Source organism: Oncorhynchus clarkii, chromosome 31 (genome assembly GCF_045791955.1).
Source record: "Oncorhynchus clarkii lewisi isolate Uvic-CL-2024 chromosome 31, UVic_Ocla_1.0, whole genome shotgun sequence".
Taxonomy (NCBI): Eukaryota; Metazoa; Chordata; class Actinopteri; order Salmoniformes; family Salmonidae; genus Oncorhynchus; species Oncorhynchus clarkii.
This window is the reverse complement of record NC_092177.1, coordinates 5,247,607-5,268,642: the sequence shown is the minus strand read 5'-3', so window position 1 is coordinate 5,268,642 and position 21,036 is coordinate 5,247,607. Positions and strand designations below refer to the sequence as shown.

Below are 21,036 nucleotides of genomic sequence, written 5' to 3'. Positions count from 1 at the left end.
GAATAATACATACTGACGTCAGGGTAGCCTGGATGGAATAATACATACTGATGTCAGGGTAGCCTGGAGGGAATAATACATACTGATGTCAGGGTAGCCTGGAGGGTTAGATACATACTGATGTCAGGGTAGCCTGGAGGGTTAAATACATACTGACGTCAGGGTAGCCTGGAGGGTTAGATACATACTGATGTCAGGGTAGCCTGGAGGGAATAATACATACTGATGTCAGGGTAGCCTGGAGGGAATAATACATACTGATGTCAGGGTAGCCTGGAGGGTTAGATACATACTGACGTCAGGGTAGCCTGGAGGGTTAGATACATACTGACGTCAGGGTAGCCTGGAGGGAATAATACATACTGATGTCAGGGTAGCCTGGAGGGAATAATACATACTGACGTCAGGGTAGCCTGGAGGGTTAAATACATACTGATGTCAGGGTAGCCTGGAGGGAATAATACATACTGATGTCAGGGTAGCCTGGAGGGTTAGATACATACTGATGTCAGGGTAGCCTGGAGGGAATAATACATACTGATGTCAGGGTAGCCTGGAGGGAATAATACATACTGATGTCAGGGTAGCCTGGATGGAATAATACATACTGATGTCAGGGTAGCCTGGAGGGTTAAATACATACTGATATCAGGGTAGCCTGGAGGGTTAGATACATACTGACGTCAGGGTAGCCTGGAGGGAATAATACATACTGATGTCAGGGTAGCCTGGAGGGAATAATACATACTGACGTCAGGGTAGCCTGGAGGGTTAAATACATACTGATGTCAGGGTAGCCTGGAGGGAATAATACATACTGATGTCAGGGTAGCCTGGAGGGAATAATACATACTGACGTCAGGGTAGCCTGGAGGGTTAAATACATACTGATGTCAGGGTAGCCTGGAGGGTTAGATACATACTGATGTCAGGGTAGCCTGGAGGGTTAGATACATACTGACGTCAGGGTAGCCTGGGGGGAATAATACATACTGATGTCAGGGTAGCCTGGATGGAATAATACATACTGATGTCAGGTTAGCCTGGAGGGTTAGATACATACTGACGTCAGGGTATCCTGGAGGGTTAGATACATACTGATGTCAGGGTAGCCTGGAGGGTTAAATACATACTGATGTCAGGGTAGCCTGGGGGGAATAATACATACTGATGTCAGGGTAGCCTGGAGGGTTAAATACATACTGACGTCAGGGTAGCCTGGGGGGAATAATACATACTGATGTCAGGGTAGCCTGGAGGGAATAATACATACTGATGTCAGGGTAGCCTGGAGGGAATAATACATACTGATGTCAGGGTAGCCTGGAGGGTTAGATACATACTGATGTCAGGGTAGCCTGGAGGGTTAGATACATACTGATGTCAGGGTAGCCTGGAGGGTTAAATACATACTGACGTCAGGGTAGCCTGGAGGGAATAATACATACTGATGTCAGGGTAGCCTGGAGGGAATAATACATACTGATGTCAGGGTAGCCTGGGGGGAATAATACATACTGATGTCAGGGTAGCCTGGAGGGAATAATACATACTGATGTCAGGGTAGCCTGGGGGGAATAATACATACTGATGTCAGGGTAGCCTGGGGGGTTAGATACATACTGACGTCAGGGTATCCTGGAGGGTTAGATACATACTGATGTCAGGGTAGCCTGGAGGGTTAGATACATACTGATGTCAGGGTAGCCTGGAGGGTTAGATACATACTGATGTCAGGGTAGCCTGGAGGGTTAGATACATACTGATGTCAGGGTAGCCTGGAGGGTTAGATACATACTGATGTCAGGGTAGCCTGGGGGGTTAGATACATACTGATGTCAGGGTAGCCTGGAGGGAATAATACATACTGATGTCAGGGTAGCCTGGGGGGTTAGATACATACTGATGTCAGGGTAGCCTGGAGGGAATAATACATACTGATGTCAGGGTAGCCTGGAGGGAATAATACATACTGATGTCAGGGTAGCCTGGGGGGTTAGATACATACTGATGTCAGGGTAGCCTGGAGGGAATAATACATACTGATGTCAGGGTAGCCTGGGGGGTTAGATACATACTGATGTCAGGGTAGCCTGGGGGGTTAGATACATACTGATGTCAGGGTAGCCTGGAGGGAATAATACATACTGATGTCAGGGTAGCCTGGAGGGAATAATACATACTGATGTCAGGGTAGCCTGGGGGGTTAGATACATACTGATGTCAGGGTAGCCTGGGGGGTTAGATACATACTGACGTCAGGGTAGCCTGGGGGGAATAATAGGCAGCAGTAGACAGTAGTAGCTCAAGACACCAAAACTACAGTCAAATGTTTAAAAAATATATATATTTTAGGAATTTCAAATGTCATAGTATATCATTGTATTGAGAAATGTCACCAGATAATTTAATTTAGACTTAAAATAGGCCTATGTTTTTTTTGAGAGGCTACCTGAGAGATTGGAAAAATCTATTTTAATGCTTACATGTCTTCAGGCATTGGATTATCCATGCCCATGTAGTGGTATACTATCCAGAGCTGTGTATATACATGGACATATATTTCTTCAGCTCCTACTGCAGAGGTATCTGTGTGTCCAAGGCTGCGTTTACACAGGCAGCCCAATATTCATATGTTCCCCAAAAGACCTGATCTTGTTGGTCAAAAGACCAATTAGTTGAAAATGAATCAGAGTCGGGCTGCTTTTGTAACCCTTCAGCCCAGCACTGTGACTTTACCCTGATCTCCTTTCAGCCCAGCACTGTGACTTTACCCTGATCTCCTTTCAGCCCAGCACTGTGACTTTACCCTGATCTCCCTTCAGCCCAGCACTGTGACTTTACCCTGACCTCCCTTCAGCCCAGCACTGTGACTTTACCCTGATCTCCCTTCAGCCCAGCACTGGGACTTTACCCCGATCTCCTTTCAGCCCAGCACTGTGACTTTACCCTGATCTCCTTTCAGCCCAGCACTGTGACTTTACCCTGATCTCCCTTCAGCCCAGCACTGTGACTTTACCCTGACCTCCCTTCAGCCCAGCACTGTGACTTTACCCTGATCTCCCTTCAGCCCAGCACTGGGACTTTACCCCGATCTCCCTTCAGCCCAGCACTGTGACTTTACCCTGATCTCCCTTCAGCCCAGCACTGTGACTTTACCCTGATCTCCTTTCAGCCCAGCACTGTGACTTTACCCTGACCTCCCTTCAGCCCAGCACTGTGACTTTACCCTGATATCATCTTCAGCCCAGCCCTGTGACTTTACCCTGATATCATCTTCAGCCCAGCACTGTGACTTTACCCTGATATCATCTTCAGCCCAGCACTGTGACTTTACCCTGATCTCATCTTCAGCCCAGCACTGTGACTTTACCCTGATATCATCTTCAGTCCAGGACTGTGACTTTACCCTGATCTCCCTTCAGCCCAGCACTGTGACTTTACCCTGATCTCCCTTCAGCCCAGCACTGTGACTTTACCCTGACCTCCCTTCAGCCCAGCACTGTGACTTTACCCTGATCTCCTTTCAGCCCAGGACTGTGACTTTACCCTAAACTCCCTTCAGCCCAGCACTGTGACTTTACCCTAAACTCCCTTCAGCCCAGCACTGTGACTTTACCCTGAACTCCCTTCAGCCCAGCACTGTGACTTTACCCTGATCTTCCTTCAGCACTGTGACTTTACCCTGATCTCCCTTCAGCCCAGCACTGTGACTTTACCCTGACCTCCCTTCAGCCCAGCACTGTGACTTTACCCTGACCTCCCTTCAGCCCAGCACTGTGACTTTACCCTGATCTCCCTTCAGCCCAGCACTGTGACTTTACCCTGACCTCCCTTCAGCCCAGCACTGTGACTTTACCCTGTTTTCCCTCAATAATAAAGAACCTTGTTAGTTAACAGCTACGGCTGGCTAAATAGAAAAGTCTAATTTTACATTTAGATTACAATGACATTACTTTTAAAATATGGGGAATTGTCATTGTGTGTACCGGACCCTCACACAACAACCACTACCACAATGAGAAACCATATGCTTTACATTTGAGAGACAGCGATCACCATCAGACATATTAGTTATGTCTTTGTATCTAGGACGCGGTATGTCTGACAGCAGATACAGTGCCTTGCGAAAGTATTCGGCCCCCTTGAACTTTGCGACCTTTTGCCACATTTCAGGCTTCAAACATAAAGATATAAAACTGTATTTTTTTGTGAAGAATCAACAACAAGTGGGACGCAATCATGAAGTGGAACGACATTTATTGGATATTTCAAACTTTTTTAACAAATCAAAAACTGAAAAATTGGGCGTGCAAAATTATTCAGCCCCTTTACTTTCAGTGCAGCAAACTCTCTCCAGAAGTTCAGTGAGGATCTCTGAATGATCCAATGTTGACCTAAATGACTAATGATGATAAATACAATCCACCTGTGTGTAATCAAGTCTCCGTATAAATGCACCTGCACTGTGATAGTCTCAGAGGTCCGTTAAAAGCGCAGAGAGCATCATGAAGAACAAGGAACACACCAGGCAGGTCCGAGATACTGTTGTGAAGAAGTTTAAAGCCGGATTTGGATACAAAAAGATTTTCCAAGCTTTAAACATCCCAAGGAGCACTGTGCAAGCGATAATATTGAAATGGATGGAGTATCAGACCACTGCAAATCTACCAAGACCTGGCCGTCCCTCTAAACTTTCAGCTCATACAAGTAGAAGACTGATCAGAGATGCAGCCAAGAGGCCCATGATCACTCTGGATGAACTGCAGAGATCTACAGCTGAGGTGGGAGACTCTGTCCATAGGACAACAATCAGTCGTATATTGCACAAATCTGGCCTTTATGGAAGAGTGGCAAGAAGAAAGCCATTTCTTAAAGATATCCATAAAAAGTGTTGTTTAAAGTTTGCCACAAGCCACCTGGGAGACACACCAAACATGTGGAAGAAGGTGCTCTGGTCAGATGAAACCAAAATTGAACTTTTTGGCAACAATGCAAAATGTTATGTTTGGTGTAAAAGCAACACAGCTGAACACACCATCCCCACTGTCAAACATGGTGGTGGCAGCATCATGGTTTGGGCCTGCTTTTCTTCAGCAGGGACAGGGAAGATGGTTAAAATTGATGGGAAGATAGATGGAGCCAAATACAGGACCATTCTGGAAGAAAACCTGATGGAGTCTGCAAAAGACCTGAGACTGGGACGGAGATTTGTCTTCCAACAAGACAAAGATCCAAAACATAAAGCAAAATCTACAATGGAATGGTTCAAAAATAAACATATCCAGGTGTTAGAATGGCCAAGTCAAAGTCCAGACCTGAATCCAATCGAGAATCTGTGGAAAGAACTGAAAACTGCTGTTCACAAATGCTCTCCATCCAACCTCACTGAGCTCGAGCTGTTTTGTGCAAAACTGATAGAGACATACCCCAAGTGACTTACAGCTGTAATCGCAGCAAAAGGTGGCGCTACAAAGTATTAACTTAAGGGGGCTGAATAATTTTGCACGCCCAATTTTTCAGTTTTTGATTTGTTAAAAAAGTTTGAAATATCCAATAAATGTCGTTCCACTTCATGATTGTGTCCCACTTGTTGTTGATTCTTCACAAAAAAATACAGTTTTATATCTTTATGTTTGAAGCCTGAAATGTGGCAAAAGGTCGCAAAGTTCAAGGGGGCCGAATACTTTCGCAAGGCACTGTAACTACAGATTAGATGACATATTTTAATGTCAGTCTGGGTAATAACATTTCTTTGCCCCTCTCTGTCTCTAACCTCAGTCTCTCTTTCTGTCCTCTGCTCTCTCTCTGTCTACCTCTACCTTCATCTCTCGCTCTCTCAATCTTCTTCTCTCTACACCCCCCGTCTCTCTTTCTTCTCCCTCGCTCTACACCCCCCCCCCCCCTCTCTCTTTCTGTCAATCCCAATAAACTGAAGGTCAGGTAGAAGATGTTGTTCTGTGATGTGTTGAAAGTGGGATACATTCAGAACCTCATTACAGGTTAACAATTCCTAAATGGTCAATTAGGTCATTAATTAGCTGGAAATGGACCAGTCAAGATGTTAATTGCCAATGTGGAAACGGTCTGCTGTTTTGTAATGCTGTTAGGATGATGTTAGGATTCATACTGAATTCATGTTCCAACAGGTTGCTTTTTCTTAATACATTAAGTCATGCATAAGATCTAAGTCATACTACAGTATTTTGTAGGTCAAGGTTAGCTTGACAACAAAGAGCCTTTTGTAGAAGGTCTCCAGTTTCCTGTGTAACCACAACATAAAAGGATCATATGAACCACAAGAGGAATCTGTGCCATAGATGATTCTGTGGTGCCGTAGCCTCAGGTTGAGGTCAAGGATCATGGCCCAGTTTCTTTTTTGGATTACACAACACCTGAGAAGGCTACAGAATGGAGAAACTAGAGCTCAGAATGCCACCAGCAGCCAAATTCCAATGTCAATCAATCAATCAATCAATCAAATGTATTTATAAAGCCCTTCGTACATCAGCTGATATCTCAAAGTGCTGTACAGAAACCCAGCCTAAAACCCCAAACAGCAAGCAATGCAGGTGTAGAAGAAGCACGGTGGCTAGGAAAAACTCCCTAGAAAGACAAGAACTTAGGAAGAAACCTAGAGAGGAACCGAGCTCTGAGGGGTGGCCAGTCCTCTTCTGGCTGTGCCGGGTGGAGATTATAACAGAACATGGCCAAGATATTCAAACGTTCATAAATGACCAGCATGGTAAAATAATAATAATCACAGTGGTTGTCGAGGGTGCAGCAAGTCAGCACCTCAGGAGTAAATGTCAGTTGGTTTTTCATAGCCGATCATTAAGAGTATCTCTACCACTCCTGCTGTCTCTAGAGAGTTGAAAACAGCATGTCTGGGACAGGTAGCACGTCTGGAGGGACAGGTAGCACGTCCGGTGAACAGGTCAGGATTCCATAGCCGCAGGCAGAACAGTTGATTCTGGATCAGCAGCACGGCCAGGTGGCCTGGGGACAGCAAGGAGTCATCATGCCAGGTAGTCCTGAGGCATTGTCCCAAAAAAGAGTGAGCGAGAAAGAGAGGGAGCATACTTCAATTCACACAGGACACCGGGTAAGACAGGAGAAATTCTCCAGAAATAACCGACTGACCCTTGACCCCTGACACAAACTACTGCAGCATAAATTCAGGGGAAAGAGAAAGGATGTCTTCAGGGCAGAATGTGAATTGGGCAGCTAGAGTGAGAGAGGATGTCACCTGAAGTTGACCAGTACCCAGCCACAGGGTTTAGAGGGGGAAGCAGGGTGTTAGGGGGAAGCAGGGTGTTAGGGGGAAGCAGAGTGTTAGGGGGAAGCAGAGTGTTAGGGGGAAGCAGAGTGTTAGGGGGAAGCAGAGTGTTAGGGGGAAGCAGAGTGTTAGGGGGAAGCAGAGTGTTAGGGGGAAGCAGAGTGTTAGTAGGAAGCAGAGTGTTAGGGGGAAGCAGGGTGTTAGGGGGAAGTAGGAAGCAGAGTGTTAGGGGGAAGCAGGGTGTTAGGGGGAAGCAGGAAGCAGAGTGTTAGGGGGAAGCAGGGTGTTAGGGGAAGCAGAGTGTTAGGGGGAAGCAGAGTGTTAGGGGGAAGCAGAGTGTTAGGGGGAAGCAGAGTGTTAGGGGGAAGCAGGGTGTTAGGGGGAAGCAGGGTGTTAGGGGGAAGCAGAGTGTTAGGGGGAAGCAGGGTGTTAGGGGGAAGCAGGGTGTTAGGGGGAAGCAGGAAGCAGAGTGTTAGGGGGAAGCAGGGTGTTAGGGGGAAGCAGGGTGTTAGGGGGAAGCAGGAAGCAGAGTGTTAGGGGGAAGCAGGAAGCAGAGTGTTAGGGGGAAGCAGGGTGTTAGGGGGAAGCAGGGTGTTAGGGGGAAGCAGGAAGCAGAGTGTTAGGGGGAAGCAGAGTGTTAGGGGGAAGCAGAGTGTTAGGGGGAAGCAGAGTGTTAGGGGGAAGCAGAGTGTTAGGGGGAAGCAGAGTGTTAGGGGGAAGCAGGGTGTTAGGGGGAAGCAGGGTGTTAGGGGGAAGCAGAGTGTTAGGGGGAAGCAGAGTGTTAGGGGGAAGCAGGGTGTTAGGGGGAAGCAGGGTGTTAGGGGGAAGCAGGAAGTTAGGGGGAAGCAGGAAGCAGAGTGTTAGGGGGAAGCAGAGTGTTAGGGGGAAGCAGAGTGTTAGGGGGAAGCAGAGTGTTAGGGGGAAGAAGGAAGCAGAGTGTTAGGGGGAAGCAGGGTGTTAGGGGGAAGCAGAGTGTTAGGGGGAAGCAGAGTGTTAGGGGGAAGCAGGGTGTTAGGGGGAAGCAGGGTGTTAGCGGGAAGCAGGAAGTTAGGGGGAAGCAGGAAGCAGAGTGTTAGGGGGAAGCAGAGTGTTAGGGGGAAGCAGAGTGTTAGGGGAAGCAGGGTGTTAGGGGGAAACAGGGTGTTAGGGGAAAGCAGGGTTTTAGGGGGAAGCAGGGGGAGGGCTGTCTGTCTGTGTTTATTGTCCTGGAAGGGAAAGGCAGTGGAATGCCTAGTGTCTCTCCGACAGTAAGGTGTGGTGTTGTATTGTATTATATCATGCCAAAGAAGACGTTGCACAACACAGCTTTCTTACAGATCTATCACCGCCATTTCTTACTTTTTACTTTTGGGGTCTTATGCTTTCAGTGGTAAAAAAACACATATGAATTAACCTCATGGTCCTCCTGTCCTCTAGGGGGTGCAGTTCAACATGGTGTCGCTAACAGACCTGGGAGGTTAGGGTGCTGTAGATCTGTAATAACACCTTGGTCCTCCTGTCCACGAGGGGGTGCAGTTCAACATGGCCTCCATAACAGACCTGGGAGGTTAGGGTGCTGTCTGTCTGTACATCTGTAATAACACCTTGGTCCTCCTGTCCTCTAGGGGGTGCAGTTCAACATGGCCTCCATAACAGACCTGGGAGGTTAGGGTGCTGTCTGTTTATACATCTGTAATAACACCTTGGTCCTCCTGTCCTGCAGGGGGTGCTGTCCAACATGGCCTCCATAACAGACCTGGGAGGTTAGGGTGCTGTATATCTGTAATAACACCTTGGTCCTCCTGTCCTGCAGGGGGTGCTGTCCAACATGGCCTCCATAACAGACCTGGGAGGTTAGGGTGCTGTCTGTCTGTACATCTGTAATAACACCTTGGTCCTCCTGTCCTTCAGGGGGTGCTGTCCAACATGGCCTCCATAACAGACCTGGGAGGTTAGGGTGCTGTCTGTCTGTACATCTGTAATAACAACTTGGTCCTCCTGTCCTCTAGGCGGTGCAGTTCAACATGGCCTCCATAACAGACCTGGGAGGTTAGGGTGCTGTAGATCTGTAATAACACCTTGTTCCTCCTGTCCTGCAGGGGGTGCTGTCCAACATGGCCTCCATAACAGACCTGGGAGGTTAGGGTGCTGTCTGTCTGTACATCTGTAATAACACCTTGGTCCTCCTGTCCTGCAGGGGGTGCTGTCCAACATGGCCTCCATAACAGACCTGGGAGGTTAGGGTGCTGTACATCTGTAATAACACCTTGGTCCTCCTGTCCTGCAGGGGGTGCTGTCCAACATGGCCTCCATAACAGACTTGGGAGGTTAGGTGCTGTCTGTCTGTACATCTGTAATAACACCTTGGTCCTCCTGTCCTGCAGGGGGTGCTGTCCAACATGGCCTCCATTACAGACCTGGGAGGTTAGGGTGCTGTAGATCTGTAATAACACCTTGTTCCTCCTGTCCTGCAGGGGGTGCTGTCCAACATGGCCTCCATAACAGACCTGGGAGGTTAGGGTGCTGTACATCTGTAATAACACCTTGGTCCTCCTGTCCTGCAGGGGGTGCTGTCCAACATGGCCTCCATAACAGACCTGGGAGGTTAGGGTGCTGTAGATCTGTAATAACACCTTGTTCCTCCTGTCCTGCAGGGGGTGCTGTCCAACATGGCCTCCATAACAGACCTGGGAGGTTAGGGTGCTGTCTGTCTATACATCTGTAATAACACCTTGGTCCTCCTGTCCTCTAGGGGGTGCAGTTCAACATGGCCTCCATAACAGACCTGGGAGGTTAGGGTGCTGTCTGTCTATACATCTGTAATAACACCTTGGTCCTCCTGTCCTCTAGGGGGTGCAGTTCAAAATGGCCTCCATAACAGACCTGGGAGGTTAGGGTGCTGTAGATCTGTAATAACACCTTGGTCCTCCTGTCCTGCAGGGGGTGCTGTCCAACATGGCCTCCATAACAGACCTGGGAGGTTAGGGTGCTGTAGATCTGTAATAACACCTTGGTCCTCCTGTCCTCTAGGGGGTGCTGTCCAACATGGCCTCCATAACAGACCTGGGAGGTTAGGGTGCTGTAGATCTGTAATAACACCTTGGTCCTCCTGTCCTCTAGGGGGTGCTGTCCAACATGGCCTCCATAACAGACCTGGGAGGTTAGGGTGCTGTCTGTCTGTACATCTGTAATAACACCTTGGTCCTCCTGTCCTGCAGGGGGTGCTGTCCAACATGGCCTCCATAACAGACCTGGGAGGTTAGGGTGCTGTAGATCTGTAATAACACCTTGGTCCTCCTGTCCTGCAGGGGGTGCTGTCCAACATGGCCTCCATAACAGACCTGGGAGGTTAGGGTGCTGTCTGTCTGTACATCTGTAATAACACCTTGGTCCTCCTGTCCTGCAGGGGGTGCTGTCCAACATGGCCTCCATAACAGACCTGGGAGGTTAGGGTGCTGTACATCTGTAATAACACATTGGTCCTCCTGTCCTCTAGGGGGTGCAGTTCAACATGGCCTCCATAACAGACCTGGGAGGTTAGGGTGCTGTAGATCTGTAATAACACCTTGGTCCTCCTGTCCTGCAGGGGGTGCTGTCCAACATGGCCTCCATAACAGACCTGGGAGGTTAGGGTGCTGTAGATCTGTAATAACACCTTGGTCCTCCTGTCCTCTAGGGGGTGCTGTCCAACATGGCCTCCATAACAGACCTGGGAGGTTAGGGTGCTGTCTGTCTGTACATCTGTAATAACACCTTGGTCCTCCTGTCCTGCAGGGGGTGCTGTGCAACATGGCCTCCATAACAGACCTGGGAGGTTAGGGTGCTGTACATCTGTAATAACACCTTGGTCCTCCTGTCCTGCAGGGGGTGCTGTCCAACATGGCCTCCATAACAGACCTGGGAGGCTTCGACCCCGTGTGGCTGTTCATCGTAGTGGGAGGAGTCATGTTCATCCTGGGATTCGCTGGTTGCATCGGAGCGCTACGGGAAAACACCTTGCTACTCAAATTTGTGAGTTTGAAATAAATATTATTTCTCCTTAAGAGAGTTCAACTCTTTCTTCCTCACACAGGCTTACTTAGTTGAATCTCTCTGTGGGGTGGTGAGACTGTGTGCCTTGGACGATACCACATCGAAACCTCGTATGGTTCATTTCTACTTTCTGCTCTGCTATCCACACCTTTGGGTTTGCAGTTCAGTAATTTACACCTTGGTTCACACCTTTTTAGGTCTTCATTTAGGTATTACTTAGAGGAGGGAAGAGGAGAGGGAGGGAGGGAGGTACATCCTAGTTTGATTCACAAAAATAACTCTGGCTTCGTTTGATCTGAAAGTTGAGGTCATTCATAGCAGTTGGCTACTTACTGTAAATGAACAACTAGGATTGGTATTGATCTAGATGGGAAATAATAAACCACTCGTTTATACACATCCATTATTGAGTACACAAACCTAAGCATGGGGGTAAATATCTGGAGGGGGAAAAAACAATGACATCATTCGGAGAAGTTATGTCAGGTTCAACTTTGACAATGGAGTCTGAGTGACAGAGACAAACTGGGCCTCATAGTTAGCTGTCACTCTCAGTGGCTATTACCTCCACTACTCTGTCCATTAACTCCTGACTGCCCAGCCTACAGAAGAGGAGAAAGGGAAGGGATGGCTCCTGGTTGGCCAGCCTACAGAAGAGGAGAAAGGGAAGGGATGGCTCCTGGTTGGCCAGCCTACAGAAGAGGAGAAAGGGAAGGGATGGCTCCTGGTTGGCCAGCCTACAGAAGAGGAGAAAGAGAAGGGATGGCTCCTGGTTGGCCAGCCTACAGAAGAGGAGAAAGGGAAGGGATGGCTCCTGGTTGGCCAGCCTACAGAAGAGGAGAAAGGGAAGGGATGGCTCCTGGTTGGCCAGCCTACAGAAGAGGAGAAAGGGAAGGGATGGCTCCTGGTTGGCCAGCCTACAGAAGAGGAGAAAGGGAAGGGATGACTCCTGGTTGGCCAGCCTACAGAAGAGGAGAAAGGGAAGGGATGGCTCCTGGTTGGCCAGCCTACAGAAGATGAGAAAGGGAAGGGATGACTCCTGGTTGGCCAGCCTACAGAAGAGGAGGAAGGGAAGGGATGGCTCCTGGTTGGCCAGCCTACAGAAGAGGAGAAAGGGAAGGGATGGCTCCTGGTTGGCCAGCCTACAGAAGAGGAGAAAGGGAAGGGATGGCTCCTGGCTCCTATCCTGTTCTGATGTTCTCTCTCTGTGTTCTAGTTCTCAGTGTTCCTGGGTCTGATCTTCTTCTTAGAGCTGACAGCAGGCATCCTGGCCTTTGTGTTCAAAGACTGGATCAAAGACCAGCTCAACTTCTTCATCAACAACAACGTCAAGGCTTACCGCGACGACATCGACCTGCAGAACCTCATAGACTTCACACAGGAATATGTGAGTAGTATTATGTTATTGAGTTAACACAGGGATATGTCAGTAGTACTAGATGTTATAGAGTTAACACAGGGATATGTCAGTAGTACTAGATGTTTTAGAGTTACAGTGCCTTGCGAAAGTATTCGGCCCCCTTGAACTTTGCGACCTTTTGCCACATTTCAGGCTTCAAACATAAAGATATAAAACTGTATTTTTTTGTGAAGAATCAACAACAAGTGGGACACAATGATGAAGTGGAACGACATTTATTGGATATTTCAAACTTTTTTAACAAATCAAAAACTGAAAAATTGGGCGTGCAAAATTATTCAGCCCCCTTAAGTTAATACTTTGTAGTGCCACCTTTTGCTGCGATTACAGCTGTAAGTCGCTTGGGGTATGTCTCTATCAGTTTTGCACATCGAGAGACTGAAATTTTTTCCCATTCCTCCTTGCAAAACAGCTCGAGCTCAGTGAGGTTGGATGGAGAGCATTTGTGAACAGCAGTTTTCAGTTCTTTCCACAGATTCTCGATTGGATTCAGGTCTGGACTTTGACTTGGCCATTCTAACACCTGGATATGTTTATTTTTGAACCATTCCATTATAGATTTTGCTTTATGTTTTGGATCATTGTCTTGTTGGAAGACAAATCTCCGTCCTAGTCTCAGGTCTTTTGCAGACTCCATCAGGTTTTCTTCCAGAATGGTCCTGTATTTGGCTCCATCCATCTTCCCATCAATTTTAACCATCTTCCCTGTCCCTGCTGAAGAAAAGCAGGCCCAAACCATGATGCTGCCACCACCATGTTTGACAGTGGGGATGGTGTGTTCAGCTGTGTTGCTTTTACGCCAAACATAACGTTTTGCATTGTTGCCAAAAAGTTCAATTTTGGTTTCATCTGACCAGAGCACCTTCTTCCACATGTTTGGTGTGTCTCCCAGGTGGCTTGTGGCAAACTTTAAACGACACTTTTTATGGATATCTTTAAGAAATGGCTTTCTTCTTGCCACTCCTCCATAAAGGCCAGATTTGTGCAATATACGACTGATTGTTGTCCTATGGACAGAGTCTCCCACCTCAGCTGTAGATCTCTGCAGTTCATCCAGAGTGATCATGGGCCTCTTGGCTGCATCTCTGATCAGTGTTCTCCTTGTATTAGCTGAAAGTTTAGAGGGACGGCCAGGTCTTGGTAGATTTGCAGTGGTCTGATACTCCTTGCATTTCAATATTATCACTTGCACAGTGCTCCTTGGGATGTTTAAAGCTTGGGAAATCTTTTTGTATCCAAATCCGGCTTTAAACTTCTTCACAACAGTATCTCGGACCTGCCTGGTGTGTTCCTTGTTCTTCATGATGCTCTCTGCGCTTTTGACGGACCTCTGAGACTATCACAGTGCAGGTGCATTTATACGGAGACTTGATTACACACAGGTGGATTGTATTTATCATCATTAGTCATTTAGGTCAACATTGGATCATTCAGAGATCCTCACTGAACTTCTGGAGAGAGTTTGCTGCACTGAAAGTAAAGGGGCTGAATAATTTTGCACGCCCAATTTTTCAGTTTTTGATTTGTTAAAAAAGTTTGAAATATCCAATAAATGTCGTTCCACTTCATGATTGTGTGCCACTTGTTGTTGATTCTTCACAAAAAAATACAGTTTTATATCTTTATGTTTGAAGCCTGAAATGTGGCAAAAGGTCGCAAAGTTCAAGGGGGCCGAATACTTTCGCAAGGCACTGTAACAGGGATATGTCAGTAGTACTATTTGTTATAGAGTTCACAGGGATATGTCAGTAGTACTATATGATATGTCTCGTACCTTTTAACTGTACAGGCAGCATGTCTCGTACCTTTAACTGGACTGGCAGCATGTCTCGTACCTTTAACTGGACTGGCAGCATGTCTCGTACCTTTAACTGGACTGGCAGCATGTCTCGTACCTTTTAACTGTACTGGCAGCATGTCTCGTACCTTTAACTGGACTGGCAGCATGTCTCGTACCTTTAACTGGACTGGCAGCATGTCTCGTACCTTTAACTGGACTGTACTGGCAGCATGTCTCGTACCTTTAACTGGACTGGCAGCATGTCTCGTACCTTTAACTGGACTGGCAGCATGTCTCGTACCTTTAACTGGACTGGCAGCATGTCTCGTACCTTTAACTGGACTGTACTGGCAGCATGTCTCGTAGCTTTAACTGGACTGGCAGCATGTCTCGTAGCTTTAACTGGACTGTACTGGCAGCATGTCTCGTACCTTTAACTGGACTGTACTGGCAGCATGTCTCGTAGCTTTAACTGGACTGGCAGCATGTCTCGTACCTTTAACTGGACTGGCAGCATGTCTCGTACCTTTAACTGGACTGGACTGGCAGCATGTCTCGTACCTTTAACTGGACTGGACTGGCAGCATGTCTCGTAGCTTTAACTGGACTGGACTGGCAGCATGTCTCGTAGCTTTAACTGGACTGGCAGCATGTCTCGTACCTTTAACTGGACTGGACTGGCAGCATGTCTCGTACCTTTAACTGGACTGGCAGCATGTCTCGTAGCTTTAACTGGACTGTACTGGCAGCATGTCTCGTACCTTTAACTGGACTGTACTGGCAGCATGTCTCGTAGCTTTAACTGGACTGGCAGCATGTCTCGTACCTTTAACTGGACTGGACTGGCAGCATGTCTCGTACCTTTAACTGGACTGGCAGCATGTCTCGTACCTTTAACTGGACTGGCAGCATGTCTCGTACCTTTAACTGGACTGGACTGGCAGCATGTCTCGTAGCTTTAACTGGACTGTACTGGCAGCATGTCTCGTACCTTTAACTGGACTGGACTGGCAGCATGTCTCGTAGCTTTAACTGGACTGGCAGCATGTCTCGTACCTTTAACTGGACTGGCAGCATGTCTCGTACCTTTAACTGGACTGGACTGGCAGCATGTCTCGTACCTTTAACTGGACTGTACTGGCAGCTAGTGCCTTAACCTTGATTGGATAACTGTGCATATACTGAAGCCAACCAGAGCCAGCCTCTTTATCATAGCAGACTTGGTTGTCGTAAGACTTTATAAGGGCTCAACGATGCTTATAACATGTGATAAAGCCTTATACCTGTCTGTGTGTGTGTGTGTGTGTGTTTTAGTGGTCGTGCTGTGGAGCCCACGGTCCTAATGACTGGAACCTGAATATCTACTTCAACTGCACTGAGTTTAACCCCAGTAGAGAGCGCTGTGGAGTCCCCTTCTCCTGCTGCGTCAAAGACCCTGCCGTGAGATGCCTTATTGGGCTACAGAACATTATAAACCTCAGACTTAATTCAGTTTAACACATTAAACATATTCTACAGATCGTAATGGAAAACCCACGTTCTTCTGTTCTCATGATAGTTTTGCTTTCATTCGTTTCAGGAAGACGTCCTTAACACACAGTGTGGCTACGACGTGAGAATTCAAGGGGTTGGTTTTTCTCTTGTGTTTTTCCAATCAGACCCAATCAGTCTTTCAAACCATGCTGGTCGTTATCCAGAGAGAGAGGGAGAGAGGCGGCGGACATTTCAACCTTTCCTCTGAACATCTAGCCAGGCATGGTAGTTAGGGGTTAAGTAGCTAGCTAGCGTTCAGGCTCCTCTCCTCTTTTACTCCTCTTTTCCTAGCTAGCTAGCATTCAGGCTCCTCTCCTCTGTCCTCATCTATTCCTAGCTAGCTAGCGTTCAGGCTCCTCTCCTCTGTCCTCCTCTCTTCCTAGCTAGCTAGCGTTCAGGCTCCTCTCCTCTGTCCTCCTCTCTTCCTAGCTAGCTAGCGTTCAGGCTCCTCTCCCCTGTCCTCAACACTTCCTAGCTAGCTAGCGTTCAGGCTCCTCTCCTCTGTCCTCTCTTCCTTAATAACAGGGTGTTTCTCTAACAGTGCTGATTAGTCTCCAGTTATAGCCCTGGGAAGCATCACAGCACTACACTCTATAATTGGGGATTCAGTGGGTTATGCCTCCCTCCTGTGTGTGGGTGTGTGGGGGTGTGGGTGTGTGCACTCATACAGCTCTCCACCAGAGCACTGTTGCTATGCGTACTGTTGCTATGCATACTGTTGCTATGCGTACTGTTGCTCTGCGTACTGTTGCTCTGCGTACTGTTGCTCTGCGTACTGTTGCTCTGCGTACTGTTGCTCTGCGTACTGTTGCTCTGCGTACTGTTGCTCTGAGTACTGTTGCTATGCGTACTGTTATGTAGCGTAGCCCCCCCCCCCCATTTGATAGTTTTCCAAGGCTTGTAGGCTGTACAGGCTTGTAGGCTTTGCTATGAAAATCTATTGAAACAAGCTATGAGCTGTACTTTGTTTGTGTAGTGTTTCGGGGGTGGGAGGGGGGAGAGAGAGACGGAGAGAGCGAGAGATGGAAAGAGAGAGGAAGAGAATAGCAGAGATCAAGAAAAAAAAAACTGAAATGGAAATTGCTCTAGGGGAAGTTCACTGTCACCATCGGAAACATTTCATTGGACGGCCAGGGATTCCGTTACCTCCCATTGGTGGAGAGTTGGTTTCCAGGTTTTAGCTTTGGAACAAGGGAATCCTTGGTGGAGTGTCTCTGTTGAGAGAAAAAGACAACCTTTATGGGTCAGACCCTCTTTGTCGTTGGAGCTGAACAGGACCTTCAGTAGACTTTTATATGGAAACGGAACAAAATACACTGCTTTATCCACAGTGTACACACACACAGCTTTATCCACAGTGTACACACACACAGCTTCATCCACAGTGTACACACACACACAGCTTTATCCACAGTGTACACACACACACAGCTTTATCCACAGTGTACACACACACACAGCTTCATCCACAGTGTACACACACACACAGCTTCATCCACAGTGTACACACACACACACAGCTTCATCCACAGTGTACACACACACAGCTTCATCCACAGTGTACACACACACAGCTTCATCCACAGTGTACACACACACAGCTTCATCCACAGTGTACACACACACAGCTTCATCCACAGTGTACACACACACACAGCTTCATCCACAGTGTACACACACACAGCTTCATCCACAGTGTACACACACACAGCTTCATCCACAGTATACACACACACACACAGCTTCATCCACAGTGTACACACACACAGCTTTATCCACAGTGTACACACACACACAGCTTCATCCACAGTGTTCACACACACAGCTTCATCCACAGTGTTCACACACACACACACAGCTTCATCCACAATGTACACACACACACAGCTTCATCCACAGTGTACACACACACACAGCTTCATCCACAGTGTACACACACATACAGCTTCATCCACAGTGTACACACACATACAGCTTCATCCACAGTGTACACACACACACACAGCTTCATCCACACTGTACACACACACACAGCTTCATCCACAGTGTACACACACACACACACACACACACACACACACACACACACACACACACACAGCTTCATCCAAAATGTACACACACACACACACAGCTTCATCCACAGTGTAAACACACACAGCTTCATCCACAGTGTACACACACTAGGGCTGTCCCCGACCAACCAAAATCATGGTCGACCGAGAGTCGTCTGTTCTTTTTCCATATATAGACACAGCCGTCTGATGCTTTAAGCGAAATGTTTGATGAAAAAAATAAGACACACACATATGACTCGAGGGAGTCTGACCTCAATTGATTTGTGCCGGGCCGGGCTTAGACTTGCTGCGCTTTGTTACAAAATGCGAGTGACTGTGACTAGCGGTATGGAAGTATGAAGGTAGTTTTGTGTATACTTAAAATAGTTCCTTAGATTCGAATTCAAATAGCTAAATTATCTAAGTTAGTCTCTCGATTTTAAACTGTCAACATTTCCTCTTGTTTCCAACTGTCGTTTGATGTTCCAGCAGCTAAACAGCTAGATGTTCCAGCAGCTAAACAGCTAGATGTTCCAGCAGCTAAACAGCTAGATGTTCCAGCAGCTAGATGTTCCAACAGCTAAACAGCTAGATGTTCCAGCGGCTAAACAGCTAGATGTTCCAGCGGCTAAACAGCTAGATGTTCCAGCGGCTAAACAGCTAGATGTTCCAGCGGCTAAACAGCTAGATGTTCCAGCGGCTAAACAGCTAGATGTTCCAGCGGCTAAACAGCTAGATGTTCCAGCGGCTAAACAGCTAGATGTTCCAGCGGCTAAACAGCTAGATGTTCCAGCGGCTAAACAGCTAGATGTTCCAGCGGCTAAACAGCTAGATGTTCCAGCGGCTAAACAGCTAGATGTTCCAGCGGCTAAACAGCTAGATGTTCCAGCGGCTAAACAGCTAGATGTTCCAGCAGCTAAACAGCTAGATGTTCCAGCGGCTAAACAGCTAGATGTTCCAGCAGCTAAACAGCTAGATGTTCCAGCAGCTAAACAGCTAGATGTTCCCCTACACTCTAACCACTAAGCTACCTGCCGCCTCTACACTCTAACCACTAGGCTACCTGTCCCCCCTACACTCTAACCACTAGGCTACCTACCGCCCCTACACTCTAACCACAAGGCTACCTGCCGCCCCTACACTCTAGCCACTAGGCTACCTGCCGCCTCTACACTCTAACCACTAGGCTACCTGCCGCCCCATCCCAGAAATACATGAAAAGGGAATGAAAAGGAGAAACCAGTAACTAAATGGCACCCTATTCCCTTTTATAGTGCACTTCTTTCAACTAGGTCCCATGGGAAACAGGGTGCCATTTGGGAGTCATCTGGTATTTGTTATCCTTCGTGTTCTATGAGTCGTAGTCAGTGGTCTGGTTTGGTTTGGTTTGGTTTGGCTTGGTTTGGTCTGGTTTGGCTAACTCAATGTTTAAAAAAAGCTTTTTCTCCAAACTGTTGGTTGGAGAAACACTGTATTTAAAACATTTATCTAATTTATCCTCTCAGGAGTTGGACCAGCAGAAGTACATCCATACCAAGGGTTGTGTGGGTCAGTTTGAGAGGTGGCTTCAGGACAACCTGATCATTGTAGCTGGGATCTTTGTGGGCATTGCACTTTTACAGGTAAGGAGGACCCCCAGACACATTATTTAACAAATGTATATTTAGAGAGTCAGCTTTTGTGTGAATCAGATCATGTCTGCATTTGCAGTCACCGTCATGGCTGGAAGTCAGGGTTTCCGTTAGCCGACAATTACCGACTTTTTGGCCTCAAAAAATTATATGAAAAGCAGATAAATAAAACTGTTGACCTGACAAAATAAATCCCCAAATAATGCTTTTTATAATTTGATGGAAATGCCAGTCGATGGAAATATATTTGACCATCATGCTTATTAGTCTATAGGTTAATATGCATAATTTATTGGAATTAAATTGGCCTGTGTGTATTTTTGTTAGTTATCTTGTATCTTATTTGTTGACTTGTCTTTTTACGGGGCGAGTTTGCTGATTCTCTCTATAGGCCAATACAGTGCATTCAGAAGGTATTCAGACCCCTTGACTTTTTCCACATTTTGTTATGTTACAGCCTTATTCTAAAATGGATTCAATAAAACATTGTCCTTATCGTACTACAAAATAATACCTCGTAATGACAAAGCAAAAACAAGTTTTTGTGCTCTCACATGCACTGTGAACTGTGGGACCTTACAGGTGTGTGCCTTTCCAAATCATGTCCAATCAATTGAATTTACTACAAGTGGACTCCAATCAAGTTGTAGAAACATCTCAAGGATGATCAATTTAGCAAAGGGTCTCATAGCGAAGGGTCTTAATACTTATGTAAATAAGGTATTTTTAATCAATTTGCAAAAACCTCTAGCCTCTTTTCGCTTTCTCATTATGGAGTATTGTGATGTCATTATGGATTATTGTGATGTCATTATGGAGTATTGTGATGTCATAGATTGATGAGGGGGGGAAAAAAACAGTTGAATCGTTTTTAGAATAAGGCTGTAAAGCCAACAACATGTGTAGAAAGTGAAGGGGTCTGGATACTTTCCGAATGCACAAGTACAGTACCAGTCAAAAGTTTGGACACACTTACTCATTCCAGGGTTTTTATTTATTTGTACTATTTTCTACATTGTAAAATAATAATGAAGACATCAAAACTATGAAATAACAAATATGGAATCATGTAGTAACCCAAAAAAATGTTAAATAAATCTAAATATATTTTATATTTGAGATTCTTCAGAGTAGCCACCCTTTGCCTTGATGACAGCGTTGCACACTTGTGCTGACCAATAGGGAGACGTCTATGAGCTTGTGATTTGAAACAATCCACAGCAAATTTTTTTAAACAATGATGATCCTCGATTTATTTTTGGGTCCGGAAGTGTTGTGAATGATTTTGTTTCTTTCTGTATAGACAGTAGTAATGATATCATTGT

The 21,036-nt window shown here is 46.7% G+C and overlaps 1 protein-coding gene across 1 annotated transcript in view; it reads left to right on the top strand.

Moving 5' to 3' along the window:
* LOC139391096 (tetraspanin 17) overlaps positions 1–21,036 on the top strand; it is a 40,152-nt gene that overhangs the window by 15,850 nt on the left and 3,266 nt on the right. The window contains exons 3-7 of the mRNA XM_071138614.1: positions 11,123–11,269; positions 12,507–12,677; positions 15,805–15,930; positions 16,070–16,117; positions 19,586–19,702. Coding sequence (XP_070994715.1) covers positions 11,123–11,269; positions 12,507–12,677; positions 15,805–15,930; positions 16,070–16,117; positions 19,586–19,702 — 609 coding nt within the window. The remainder of the gene's footprint in view (positions 1–11,122; positions 11,270–12,506; positions 12,678–15,804; positions 15,931–16,069; positions 16,118–19,585; positions 19,703–21,036) is intronic.